Source organism: Macrobrachium nipponense, chromosome 4 (genome assembly GCF_015104395.2).
Source record: "Macrobrachium nipponense isolate FS-2020 chromosome 4, ASM1510439v2, whole genome shotgun sequence".
Lineage (NCBI taxonomy): Eukaryota > Metazoa > Arthropoda > Malacostraca > Decapoda > Palaemonidae > Macrobrachium > Macrobrachium nipponense.
The window spans coordinates 50,318,266-50,333,312 of NC_061100.1; the positions used below are offsets into that span (position 1 = coordinate 50,318,266).

At 38.5% G+C, this 15,047-nt stretch overlaps 2 protein-coding genes across 2 annotated transcripts; both read left to right on the top strand.

Annotated features, from left to right (window-relative positions):
* Positions 1–1,319: 1,319 nt before the first annotated feature.
* Positions 1,320–3,052, top strand: LOC135211359 (uncharacterized). Its single transcript, XM_064244672.1, has 2 exons — positions 1,320–1,983; positions 2,241–3,052. Exons 1-2 carry the CDS (start codon positions 1,320–1,322, stop codon positions 3,050–3,052), a joined length of 1,476 nt encoding a protein of 491 aa, XP_064100742.1.
* Positions 3,053–13,259: 10,207 nt separating this feature from the next.
* Positions 13,260–13,733, top strand: LOC135211360 (uncharacterized). Its single transcript, XM_064244673.1, has one exon. It carries the CDS (start codon positions 13,260–13,262, stop codon positions 13,731–13,733), a length of 474 nt encoding a protein of 157 aa, XP_064100743.1.
* Positions 13,734–15,047: the final 1,314 nt, after the last annotated feature.

Here is a 15,047-nt window from a genome sequence, read left to right on the forward strand (position 1 = left end):
CATACAACATAGTCGTTTACCTTACTCGAAGCAGGGTGTCAAGAAAAAACACACACCCACACTTTTCTTTTTCTTTCATCTCAGTCATCTACATGAAACCCTCTTGCTGCCTGCTCTTTTCCGATTTTACAGATATTGTGTATATTTTTACTAGTTTCCTCTTGTATCCATAAATCTACCAGTATTAAGGAATATTTTATAACTGGTCCACTCAAAACATAAATTTTATATATGGAAGAAAACACATCATAGTCAGGCCAGGCGAATTATCTGTTTAATCACCATGAAAAAAAAATTGAAGTAAGTGTCCAAACATGACTTGGTCACTGCAAACAAAAAAGTGGCAAACTGACCAAATAAACAGTACCTTGTTAAAGATTACAGGAGCGCGTAGAGATAGAGTTCCATAGTCTGGTAAGAGATTAAATGAGGGATGGATGGATCAAACCAGACGACTCTCTAGTGGTAACACAAAAGAAATTAGATGCCCTTAATAAGAGCTGGCTAATGAAAAGGAAGAGATTAGTACCATGTACAGCAATATACTACCACTGCAAATTGTACTGTCGGCCAAACAACTGATGGCAGTTTCATAAATTTTCGTTCACCTGCCTGACACACGATTCGTGCCTTATTTGTTCTTTTATAAGGTGGAAGAAATCTTATGTAATGACGTTAAAAACAGTCACTGATATCTTTTGAACGTCATGTTATGTTATTGTGTAAAACTATTTTCTGTATAGCAAAATTGATGTGAACGATGATGTGAGCGAAACGGAGTGATAAAAAAAATGTCATAATCACAACCACTGATTACCAAATAGAAAGGAGACACCTATCACTATACTCGGTTTTTTTCCATCTGTCCACCCGCCCGTGGTGTTTCCGTATGGTAACACTGCGTCCCGGGTTCTAGATAGTTAAATTCAGCTTACATTCAACAATAATAATAATATCCTATTTCGAATATTAACGGTGTAATTCGCATACAGTTGTTAGAATATTAAACTTTTATTTATGATGCATTGATAATGTTGATTATACGCTTGGGTGCAGTCATTTGTTTTTACCCATAATTCTTGCGTTATGATGTGCGTGGCATGACACTGCTTTTGAAAGTAGTGTAACCGGCAAGTTGATCGCCGAAGGTACTCTGTACTGCTGTATCTCCCCATTCATTCCCATTAAAGTGACTTATTTATGAAGTGATTCGATTCTTATTTAATAACCCCCATCCATAGTCCTCATCGGTCACAGGTTATGGGCCCAGCTCAAGCAAGAGGAACTTGTATTTTGATGGTGATGAGGAGAAATATGAGATGTGGGAGATAAAATTTCTAGCCCATCTGAGACTTCGAAAGCTTATCCTAGACGAAAGTGAAGATCGAACTTCAGCAGAATTCATCGACAAAAATGCTGACATTTTTGCCGAGATCGTTCAAGTTCTAGATGACAAGAGCCTCCAATTAATAATGAGAGATGCAGTCAACGATGGAAGAAAGGCATTAGCGATTCTACGGGACCATTACCAAGGTACAGGCAAACCAAGAATCATCTCCCTCTACACGGAGCTGACGTCACTGCAAATGAGAGGGGAAGAATGTGTGACGGATTATTTTCTTCGAGCTGAGACAACTTCTACTTCGTTAAAGTCAGCTGGTGAGACGATCAGCGACAGCCTTCTTATTGCTATGGTGTTGAAGGGTCTTACCAGAAGGATTTACTCATTTAATACTGTTGTTATGCAGAAGGATAATGAGCCTACGTTTCTGGAATTCAAGTCTCTGCTACGGAGTTATGAAGAAAGCCTGAGGAGTCGAGAGGCACATAGGCCTAATGTGAAGAATGAGAACGTCCTTAAGGTGAATTATAAACATCCTGATTTTCATTGTGGTGGGTCTGCCAGTGGCTCATCAGTAAGGTGTTACTCATGTGGTAAGCCTGGACATAAGTCTTTCAAGTGTAGGTTGAAGAAAGACAGAGGTAAGTGGTGCAAAGAATGCAAAACCATTACACACAATTTTGATGAATGTAGAAAGGCTAATAGGCCTACTAGATTTTCTAGTGCAACTGTGAATGTTTGTAAGCCTAGATCCATTAATAATTATAATGATGAAGAATGTTGTTTCAAAATAAGTTGCTCTGTTGATAACATACCTGCAGATGTATGTAATGTTCTTGTTGATTGTGGTGCTACTACATCATTACTGATAAATCTAAGTTTAAGTGTTTTGATGAAGACTTTGATGAATCAAAACATATGGTTGAACTTGCAGATGGTGCAAGATGCAAGAATATTGTTAAAGGTAAAGGTAAAGCTAAAATTGTACTTTATGGTACAAATGGTATAAAACAGAATGTTGTTCTTGGTAATGCCTTGTATATTCCTACTTTTAAGCAGAATATATTTTCTGTACAATCAGCTGTTAGTAAAGGAGCTACAGTAAGCTTTAATCCTAATCATTCTGAGTTGATAAGCTCAAATGGTGTGTCTTTTGAAATAAATAAGAAAGGTAAGCTGTATTATCTAAATAATGTAAGCTCATGTAAATCTCGTTCACTAGAGGAGTGGCATAAGGTTTTGGGACACTGCAATGTTAAAGACATTTTGAAGTTAGAAGATAAAGCTGAAGGTATGAAAATTAGTGACAAAAGTAATTTTGATTGCATAACTTGTCATGAAGGTAAAATGCATTTATCTAGGAACAGATTACCAGATGAGAGAGCAAAGAGTAAAGTGGAATTTGTACATTGTGATCTTGCTGGACCAATGAGTATTGAATCAAGGGAAAAATCTAAATATTGTAATGTTTTTGTAGATGATTATTCAGGATCTGTTTTTGTTTATTTCTTGAAACAGAAAAGTGATGCACTTAATGCTACTAAGAAATTCCTTGCAGATACTAGTTCTTATGGTGTTGTTAAAAGATTAAGGTGTGATAATGGAGGAGAATTTACTTCTTCAGAATTTAAAGAATTTCTGGTAAGTAATAAGATTAAACAAGAATTTTCTTCACCAAATTCACCACACCAAAATGGTACTGCTGAGTAGAATGTGGCGTACATTGTTTGAAATGGCTAGATGTCTCTAATTGAAGCAAAGCTACCAAAATTCATGTGGAATTATGCTGTTAGGGCAGCTGTTTATATAAGGAATAGATGCTACAATTCTAGACTAGATAAAACCCCATATGAAGTGTTAATGTCTAAGAAGCCTAAACTTGAAAATATGCTTATTTTTGGTTCCCTGTGTTATGCTTATGTAGAAAAGAAAGCTAAGCTAGACCCGAGATGTAAAAAGGGAATATTTGTTGGCTATGATTCATACAGTCCTGCTTATCTTGTATATTATCCAGGAACTGACAGTTTGAGAAAGGTTAGGTTAGTACATTTTACTGATAAATTCAATTTTGATAAATCCCAATATCTTAAGGAAGATGGTGAATCAGAAGATAGTGAATCGGATTCCGATAATGAGAATCAAAGTGATCCTGTTTCTAAACCTATCCTTGTTGAAGATGAGCATAGAGAAATTAATGCAGATTTGACTGAAACTGAAAGGGAAGGTGAGCCCCGTTATCCAAGTAGGGAGCGAACTGCTCCCAAATATCTTGAAGAATATGTTGATCCTGATAATGTTGATTTACTGGGGCATTCGTTCATTATTGTTGTAAGTAACTGAAATTCCTGAAAGCTATAGAGAGGCATTAAATTCACATGTGGCTCACAAATGGAAAGCTGCAATGGATGATGAGATTCAATCTTAAGAGATAACAATACTTATGAATTGTGTAGTTTACCAAACAACCGTTGTATTGTAGGTGGACGATGGGTATATGCCATTAAAGAAGGGTTAAATGGTGAAGAGCAATATAAAGCTCGCTATGTTGCAAAAGGGTATCTCAAATTGAAGGTGTTGATTATACTGATACTTTTTCTCCTACTGTGCGTATGACCTTAATTAGAATGCTTATGCAATTGGCAGTACAACATGATTTAATTGTGCATTGTATGGATTTTAAAACTGCCTATCTTAATTCTGATATTGATTGTGAAATATTTGTTCAACAGCCTGAAGGTTACAATGAAACTGGTAGTAATAATGAACAATTGGTTTGGAAACTGAATAAATCTCTGTATGGTTTAAAGCAATTGGGCAGAAATTGGAATAATATGCTCCATGATTTCTTAATTCAAAATCATTTTGAGCAGTCATTAAGTGATCATTGTGTGTATGTCAATAAAAGACATAACTCACATGTAATTATTTTGGATTGGGTTGATGATATGATCATTGCCAGTAGTAATGAGAAAGCTCTGTTTGACACTAAACGTGTATTATTTCATAGATTTAAGATGAAAGATTTAGGGAAACTCATGGTTTTTGGGTATTGAGTTTGTTTTTGATTACCATGATGCATATATTTGTTTGATGTGCAGTAATTTGCAGATTGATGAGAATAGAAGTTTATGAGGGGGTGTTAGAATATTAAACTTTTATTTATGATGCATTGATAATGTTGATTATACGCTTGGGTGCAGTCATTTGTTTTTACCCATAATTCTTGCGTTATGATGTGCGTGGCATGACGCCGCTTTTGAAAGTAGTGTAACCGGCAAGTTGATCGCCGAAGGTACTCTGTACTGCTGTATCTCCCACATTCTCCATTAAAGTGACTTATTTATGAAGTGATTCGATTCTTATTTAATAACCCACCATCATGTCCTCGTCGGTCACAACAGTAAATTATTAAAACACTTTTCAGTTGCAAATCTACACCCAGATATCCTTTTATTTACCTAAAACCTACGCATAGCGTAACTATCTAAAGCCCGGGACGCAGTGTTACCATACGCAAACACCACAGGCGGGTGGACAGATGGAAAAAACAGAGTATAGTAGTATCGCATAAACATAGTCCTTACATTACCATTTCAATATTAAGTGGAAAGTAGTTTAACGATTCTATTTGTTAAATTTTACAGAAAACATTGGAAAACACAAAATGCCATAAAATAAAAAAAAAAAAAAAAAAAAAAAAAAAAAAATAAAAAAAAAAATGATAACCTAACAGTGTGAACCAATACGACCTCACTATTGCTTTTGATGTCGTTATGTGCACGGGAATCTTATGTCAATGTGTCATTTATCGGTCAAAGAAACATCCCTCGCTGAACGAGAGACAATTATTCCACTGCATTCGGTGCAAGTTGCTGTTGGAGAGATATCAACAAAGCTTAATATAACGGAGAGAATCATACATAGATGAATCAAATTGTTTAGAGAACGGCAAAGTTTAGAACAAGGGCCTATAGAGATGGAACTCCCCGAAGCACCACAAGAGAGCAAGACAATACAGTAGTGTAAATGTTGTTAAGCAATATTCATTTAAGAATTTTGAATTCTAGCGCCTCGTCACGATATTGCTGAACCAGGAATCATGACTGAATACTTTAGATGGAGAGGAAGAGATTTTTAAAAATACTCTTGAAATCTTTGATATGGGTCTAATGAATAAGCACTTACCTTTGATGATGAGATATTCAGTTAGGCTTACTCTTTTTGTTTTGCTTTTCTTATCGGTGGCCATGGATAGGGAGGGAAACAGATTCAATGATGCGTGCATTTTCTTTTGTTTTCTTCAAAACCTAAAGAATACATTTTATTGGGAGATACTTTATCAACATTGGCCCATTCCCTCCATCACTCCAATACGCCACCTCCGCTCTCTCACATCTCAGGCGACTCGATCCGACTTCTCAGTTCTCACTACGAACCCCATCGCGTGAGAGCATCACTATTGATAATGGTTATTTTAAAATTCCCCGTGCCGAGAATGGAAGCCTTAAAAGGCATGTTTATGAAATATTTTCTGTTCAAAGTTACTTTATCTTTCATTCCCCAAAATATTTGGATACATTCGTGTTACACCCTGTATGATTGTTGTAGCTGTCAAAGAGCAACCCCTCACTAAAGCAGTAGGTTTTCCTTGAAAAAAAAAGAAAAAAAGAAAAGAAAAATTAAATAGACTTAAACAAGAACGTCACCTTTCATATTTCTTATCCTTTCAGCTACTTATAATATGATTATGGTAGTACGTCTAGCCATACATGTGAAACTAATTTTAATCAATTTCTATTTAGAAGAAATAAATAGCTACAGAAATATCAACTCAAGAAAGCTTTAATGAAAGTAAGCCTCTCTTAATGTATTCGTCAGTTTTGACTCCCACAGCTTTCCAACGTGTCCAGATGAAACAGGAGGATATGCAAGGATTTTGATAAAAAATAAGACTGAATTATATTCGTTTGATTTTTTATGATTGCTTTTTGACTTTGAATAGCTAGGTCTGAGTAAATTATGTTAAGCAATTATGAAAAGGATAAGATAAAAGGAGAACATGGCCAATAAAAAAAGAATAACGGGAATAGTCAAATAAAGCAGATTTATATAGATATTAGTCGATTTAAATATTCTTTCACATTACGTATCTGAGAGGATATACTGCCGAAAATAGACCTAGGCTAATCATATGTGAAAATCAGAAGTCCAATTTAGGCCACTAAATGTGTCATGCAAATGATTTTATTCATCAAATGACAAAATTAGTTTAATCAAACATGGTTATTGAGAATGTTAACGCCTTAATTTATTATTTATCGGCTGTAGCCTGTAGGAGACGAAATGATGACACCCCAGTGCAGTACGATACGTTGGGTCAAGACTCGAGCGGCAGTAAAGCCAACTTCAAAATGCTTATGCTGTCACGAAGCTAGAGCTGAGAATAAAATTAGAATTTGTGGACCCATCGGTATTATATTTTCTTTACTTTGCAAAATAATCATCTTTAATGCGTTGAATAAGTCTATTCAATTCTAATGTTATTTATTTCAAGTATAGCACCTTTGAAAGGAAATAGTTATTGTTATGTATAATCTGGCACCTGCATATATGGCAATATTTCCATAACTAACAATGAATTAAGAAACTACGCCAATTCTTCATTGGCCGACAGTACGTACGTGCTAAACAAATGTTTGCAAAATGTGCACTTGCCTTCGTCCAGCATTGAGCCCACAAATGTAATTACAGCTACATGGATTTTTTTCCTCTTCTTTTTCCTCACCTCTTCTTTTTCCTCACATTTTCTAATGTTCATCACAAAGAGACTCCAGCCAAGTGAAGAAAAACCTCTCGTTGCAGGATTTCTTATGTTGGAGTGCTTACCTGACGTGGGTTTAAATTACTATAACGGTTTTTCCAAGTTCAAGACTTCAAGTTCATTTTGAAACCAGTTCGCGAGAATCTCTTTCTGGTGAACAAACTGGAAGTGGGCTTTGCCCAAGTCATGTGCTGTTTAAATCCAACCAACAACAAACATGCAGGTACTGATGCGCCGTGGGCGCAGTTGCCGTCCACATTGTCGTTCTTTAAAAAAGAAAAAGAAAAAAAAGTGGCCATCAACCTGGACCTTTATTTTAATCCGAATAATAAGAATCATTTCACGTTATCTATTAATAGGAATGTTTTATTCAAATTTTCCAGACCTCATTTCATGTTTGGCCATTTGAAAATAAGAATGAGAACGTTGGAGACCTCCTTACCTACAACCTGTTAACAATAAATGTAACATATAATAATATTTTTAGATCTGTGCTCAGGATCTATATATAAAAAAAAGTGTACGTTAAAGGTCTGTCATCACAACGAAGTTTTACGAGCTGCCCCATAGCAAGGGTAAGTACAACGTTCATTACTTTAACTTTTATTGTATAGATACATAAAAAAAAAACTCCGAGAAAGTGAAAGAAAATTACTATGTCAAGTTTCATTTACTTCCATCCTTTTCATTAACCTTCCATTTAGTCTTTTTCAACAACAAAACATTCTTGGACCTTGGCAAAACTAAATAGCTTGGTAGCTATTCCTCATAACCTGTCTTAAAGATTTTTTCAACTATTTTCCTGTTACTTTTCTGTATTCTAATATTTTAATATATTTTTAATTATTCAATTATGTAATTTTTTCTATCTTTATAATTGTTTTTTCAGCTCTCCCAAATAGCGAGCTGAATAGCTCGATCCACCGCACCCCGCTTCACCCCAATCCACTATACTTGCATGGTCTTATTGTCTAAATTGAGTTAATATAGTATAATTCACCAAAGTGCATTACGAAAGAGCAGTTTAATAAGTAGAGTCTGTGACTGCGCAGATATTCTGGCAAATACGTAAAATAACAAAACAAAACAAAAGTTCTCGAAATAATGATGAAAAGATCAAGCTTCAAAAGTCAACAGTTACCCAAGAAATGAGTTACATTCTCTCTGCTAGTTTTCGAACTACGTTTTCTTTAAAATCTGTTTCTTGTGTTAAACTGTTTTGGTTATGGTGCTAAGAATCATGAAGCACGAGTACAAAATAAACTTTCTTAAAATAAGTATTTTCTGGTTCTCCCCCCCCCCCTCTCTCACTCCTCCTCCTCCTCCTCCTCCTCTGCTTCTTCTTCATTTTGTAATTTGTAGCTCTCACAAATCCATCTCTCTCTCTCGCTCTCTCTCGCTCTCTCTCTCTCTCTACTCTCCTCTCTCTCTCTCATCTCCCCCTATATATATATATATACTATATATATATATATTATATATATTAATATATATATATATATATATATATATATATCTATATATATATATATATATATATAGTATATATATATATATATATATATTATATATTATATACTATTAATATATATATATATATATATATATACACACATCAATCTTTTACATCGATTCCACCACGATATATCTATCGTGGATTCCACATTTTAATATGTTATCATGATCATTGTTGATATGAAGTTCACTAGTTACATAAAGAGAGCGATGATTGGAGCTAATTATAAGCCTTATTATGTCCAAGATATTCCTCAGACCTTGGTTATGACAACTTGGAATGTGCGGCAGTAAACTGTACTTAGTACAGCACATAACAAAAATTTACATTAAGTTAGCACCTTCAGTTATGTTAACAAAGGTCTTGTCAACAAACCTTGCTTCCTGGTGAAAGGGAGGTCACAAGAAGCCTCGAAAGCTAGAGGGATGAGTGATTTCAAGCCAATCAGTGGATCATTACTTGCTTAGATCTCGGTTAATAATCCAAGTTCAGCAGGACATGGTCATTTGCCAAAGTTTACCTCATTCTCAAAAGGGGGTCATTTATATGAACCATGTTCGTTATCCAGGATTTCGAAAAGCAAGCACTCAGGATAAACTTATTCTGATCAAAAGGGACATTTCAATTAAATTCGTGTCTTTACATAAACCCATTAAAGAATTGGTCATCAGCTAAACATAAGAGTTTTTCAGAACAATTAGACAGACTGTTTCCTAAAACCCTTTTTGGACACGAATCTCCTTTTGTCTTACTTTTGGGATCTCAACTCCTGAAAAAAAATGCCATTTGCTAAACTTTGGTTCATTATCAATAATGAAAAAAAAGGACGTGGACGTTCATTATACAGAACCATAGAAAATGTGGTAATTTGGTAAACATTGATCATTAAGAAGGGCGGTTAGAGATGCATCAATTTGGTAAAACTAAGTCCATTTTCCAAAACTATGGAAGATTTAATTTGCTGTATTTCCACTCATACTCCAGGACCTTAAAAGATGTAGGCATTTGCGAAGCAATGGTTCCTCTACCAAGAACATGAAAATTGGGTTACCTGTTTCATCAGCATCTGCATCATACACACACACACACACACACACACACACACACACACACACACACACACTATATATATATATATATATATATATATATATATATATATATATATCTTTTCTTCTACTGGCGATGATGACATATCCACAGAACAATCTTCCAATACAATTTTGCCAATCTTTAAAATAACAATAAAATCACACACACACACACACACACACACACACACACACACACACACACATATATATATATATATATATATATATATATATATATATATATATATATATGTGTGTGTGTGTGTGTGTGTGTGTGTGTGTGTGTGTGTGTGTGTGATTTTATTGTTATTTTAAAGATTGGCAAAATTGTATTGGAAGATTGTTCTGTGGATATGTCATCATCGCCAGTAGAAGAAAAGATGTCCATCTAGTAAACTTTGTCGGCACAGCGGCCAGTGTTATGTGTGATATATCTTTTAATTATTAGGTAATAATTCACGAGGATAAGTGCCAAGATTAACGTAATAATAAATGTGAAATGGTATGCATAATATTTACGTTCTTTTATATATAACAAGATTGCTGGAACCAGAAAGGCTAGACACTGACCATAGTTCATCATTGGCGGCTCAAGAATTTAAATACTGGTTCAAGACTTAGCAAGTTCTTAGCGCCCTTCCCCAGAATAATTTGAACATTCCAGGTCTTCTCACTAACTTTTTGTTACCTTGTATGGACAACGCTTTTTCCCTCTTTATATTGAATGCCATTATGAAGACACTTTAACCATTCTATAGATCATTCTTCGGCCTATCCGCTAATGTATAAGCCATGTATATTCAGTATTCGTAGAGTTTATTATCTTTAATTGTATGTCTCCGAGAAAACAAAAATCGGCTCTCGCCGGCCCAGTTTTTTCTCTCTCGCGGGTCGGACACTACATATCTGTCCGCACACTGTATTTATAAACATCCCTTTACCTGCAATAAATAAACTACAGGCTGCTCTATGAGCAAGAGCCCGTGCTGGCATAAGGCAAGCTTAATCTCAAACAACAACATGTAATAAAGTTAGTACTGGTTTACCTGCCTCTTTGTCTAGACCATACGGCTGCTCACCTTCAGAGACCATTAGCGTACTTACTATGGAGTCTCAGTCTAGGTCTCTGAAAGGTCCTCTCTGCGGACAATGTCAACGCCATTAACGGACAAAATCTGGCATTCCTTCTTCAGGTGTGTTTTGGCGTTTTCGTGAACGGTTTGGCCCGCCATTCACGAATCCTGTCGACCGTTTGAGTGAGATTGACAATGCCAGGCTCCTTTGAAGCAGATAGTTCCTTGGAGCCACCCCGAACCCCTTGGTCTCTGCCATGACCTTACACATGCTGCCGCCCAGGCTGTCAGGTTGCCCCCCTTCACAGCAGAGGGCCCTTCTGCATGGTTCTACCGAGAGGGCCAGTTCAGGATTGCGGGACTCATGGATGAAATACTCCAGGCTGACCTCGTCATAGCAGCTCTCCCGGGGAAGTCTTCAAGCGCATAATCATATGGGTGAACTTGCAGGCCTGCCCAATCACCCTTAACGAGCTGAGGCAGAAACTTGTGATCACCTATTCGACCCCCATCCCCGAGAGAGCTGCCCGCCTCCTCAACCTCGTCACCAACCCAATGTGTGACGCAGACCCGAGGGATGCCTGAGACATGGTAATGGGTCTCCTTTGTTTCCCAGAGATTGGCGAAGACGAACAAAAAAAGGAGATTAGCCTCGGCCGTGAGATATTTCTTTGACAATTGTCCCCAGAGGTTCGTGGGCAGATTCTGGATGCAGACACCCTACCCGAATACAAGCTCATCGAGAAAGCCTACAAGCTGACTGAGGCCACCAGGGCCGTGAAACTTGCTGCCCAGCCATCAACCATCTGCCCGATGAAAGAAGAACCCGAGATGTCAGAGGTCAATGCGGTGCACCAGAAGAAGGGCCTCACACAGCAGCGCGGTGATAACACAGCCTGGTGTTTTAACCATAAAAAATTCGGGAAGTATGCCAGGAGACGTGAAAGCCCCTGCTCCTATTCTCCCTCAAAAAACAGCAAAGGCAGCCACCCCCAGCACCAAGAATTGGTAATGACCACATCGAAATCACACCCATAGGGTTCTACGTCCGTGATGCGATCTCCAGCCGCAGGATGCTAGTCGACGCCAGGGCAATGCAGTCAGTGTTTCCACCATCAGGAGAGGCCTGCAGCCACACTCCTGACACTACAACTGCCCTCGTGGCCGCCACGGGACCCCCATCTGCTCCCATGGCACAAAGCCCCTAAAAATCTCCATCCTGGGGCACAGTTTTGTCTGGCCTTTCATCATTGCAGACATCAAGGCCCCTCTCCTAGGGGTGAACTCTCTGGCGCAACAAGGGCTCCTCGTGGACATAGGTCGCAAGCGCCTCCTTGACATAGGAACATGCCGTTCCCCCCCACTTGCTGCAGGTCCAGGCATCCGTACCATTTGCTCCGTCACGCCTCACAAATACGGCAACCTCCTGCAGGAGTTCCCTGACGTATTCAAGCCAGAACTCTGTCAGGTGGCCGGCACCCTGGCCAAGCAGGGCATATTTCACATATCACCACCATGGGGGCCCCCATGCATGCAAAGTTCTGCGACTTCCGCCGACCCGCCTACAGGACGTGAAAAAGGCGTTCTCAGAGATAAAACGAATGGGCATTTGCCGGAAAGCCTTGAGCCCGTGGGCCTCACCTCTCTACATGATGAAAAAGTTGGACGGCACCTGGAGGCTCTGCGGAGACTACAGGTGACTGAACCCAGCAGACACCCCCAAGTACCACCACAAAATAGAACAGCTCCCATGATCACCGAGGCGCCCAAACGCAGCCACAGCTGCCCGCATATGACACTCGAACCCCCCAGGAATCCTTCCAGGGAAGGAATCCTGTCACCAAGCTCACCGGGGGACTCAGAGGCTGAAAGTCACCCAAAGCAGCTGGTCTCATGAACTCGGGGCCGCCTCCGACCACCAGCACGTTACTGCGACTAGCAATCCAGACGCATACTAATCTTCCAATAATAATTGCATAATCATTGTCTTGCAGGGGGAGTAGTTGTAAGGACAATGTTTTTTCCCTATTTATATTGTATGTCATTATCAAGACGCATTGTTCCTTTAACCATTCTATAGAGCATTCTTCGGCCTATCCGCTAATGTATAATGCATGTATATTCAATATTTGTAGAGTTTATTATCTTTAATTATATGTCTCCGAGAAAACACAAGTCGGCTTTCGCTGAACCAGTTTTTTCTCTCTTGCGGGTTGGACACTACATATCTGTCCCCACACTGTAATTATAAAACCTCCCTTTACCTGTAATAAAGTTAGTACTGCTTTACCTGCCTCTTTGTCTAGACCTCACAACCTAAAATTTATGAGAATATTTCTGAATGTACCAAACATGAGAATGCTATCAAGATTCTAAAATCACAGTATGTTAAACCTACCAATGAAGTGTTTGCATGGCATGGTTTTCTACTCGCTGCCAGCAAGTTGGAGAACACATGGATGAATATCTTCAAGATTTAAAACTTCTTAGCAAAGAATGTCATTTTCAGGTGGTGACAGCTACTCAGTATTGTGAGGAGTCTATTAGGGATGTATTTATTAGTGGCACACAGCCACCATTAATAAGGCAGCGTTTATTAGAAGATAAAACTCTTGATTTAGCAACCATGTTTGACCATACTAGGCCATTAGAGTCAGCCCAGAGAGATTATGAAGTTTATTGTACCACCCCACCTTATCAAGTGGTAAATGCGGAGACACCTGAACGAAGACCCTCTAGTCCAGAAGTTTTAGAGGAGCCGGCTCCCGTGATGACAGCTGTTACTGCTAGATGTTTGTTTCTTTTGTGGTTTTTCAAAGCACCCCATCTGAAATGTCCAGCACGAGAGGCGTCTTGCCACAAGTGTCAAGAGAGGACACTTCCCTAAGGTGTGTCAGGCCAACTTAGCAACTAGTGCTTCTCCTGATTATACAACCTTAGCCTGCACTAGTGCAGCTACTCCGAGCTCTCTCTTGCAAGCAGTGGTAAAAGATTTTATTAAGGGAACTGAAATAGATGGTCTTATCCATAGTGCTATGGAGGAGTAATGTAGTGGTTGCATTTGACAACTTTCTCAAGGGTCGCTTGTAAGAGAGAAAGGGAGAGAGAGTGAGAGAGAGAGAGAGAGAAGGTGAGAGTGGCTGGTTGTTTTGGTTGCTGTCTCGTTAGGTTGTTTGTGGTCGTTTAAGGCAATAGGAGGGGTTTGGATGTTTTGTGTATATGCTATATTGTGTTTTATATCTACTTGTTGTTGTTAAGATAGTATGGGGAAGGTTTGTGTCTGTGATTTCCCATTTTGAGAGAGAGAGAGAGAGAGAGAGAGAGAGAGAGAGAGAGAGAGAGAGAGAGAGAGAGCGTGCTTGGTGTATGGGTAGTGGAAGAGTGAATTGCTTGTTGGCGGGTGGTTGGGTTCGTCTGCGGACTCAGTCGCGGAGCCTTGAGGGAGTCAGAAGTGAGCAGTCTGTATTTTGGCAGTTTTTGGAATAGTCAGTCTGGTCAGAGGTAGTGAGTTGCTGTTTTCTGGATTGTTTTGACATTCTGTAATTGACTTTGTTGTGCTTGGGTCCGTCTGAAGGTTATTGAGCTTGTGAGTTTCTGTTGTGTTTGATTTGTGAATAGTTGTGTTTGAGAATTGTTGTGAACTCTTGGTGTTGATTAGTGTTTGTGTTATTGATTTGTTGTGTTTTGAGTTGTTGTGTAGTCTAGATGTTGATTGGTGTTTGTTTGTGTTAGAATTGTGGTGTTTGTTGAGCTGTGTGAAGTTTTGGTGTCGTTGGCGTTTGTTTCTGTAGTGATTTGTCGTGTTGTTTTGAGTTGTTTTTTGGTTTTGGTGCTTGTTTGGTTTTTCGGTGTATGATATTCAGCGGTTGTTTACGTCTCAATGACTGCATCCAGTGGACAGCACAGCGTCTTGCCCTGAATTTTTTGGTATATGGTGAATACATGGATTTTGAGAGTTTTGTTTGTTTTCCTTGCTGAACCAACCGTCCTGTACTTAAATAGTAACGTAAAGAGGAAAGTGTGGCTTTGGGGAATATTGTTGGAAATATTGTTAGCCAGTACGATTAAAGTAAAAGCAGGGGAATCTTGGTATTTAACTTGCTTAGCTTTGATTCCGCTACAGTGCCAGCTCTGGGAGTTTTATTCATTTAGATGTAGTTAAGCATTTCTCTCAAGTCACTCATTGCAGCAGGTAAAGAAT

Bases quoted from the DNA above. Each gene is read 5' to 3' on its own strand.
- LOC135211359 (XM_064244672.1), top strand. From the start codon at position 1,320: ATGTGGGAGATAAAATTTCTAGCCCATCTGAGACTTCGAAAGCTTATC. The intron at 1,984-2,240 runs GTAAGTGGTGCA...GTTTTGATGAAG, and splicing joins TAGGTTGAAGAAAGACAGAG to ACTTTGATGAATCAAAACAT.
- LOC135211360 (XM_064244673.1), top strand. From the start codon at position 13,260: ATGGCATGGTTTTCTACTCGCTGCCAGCAAGTTGGAGAACACATGGAT.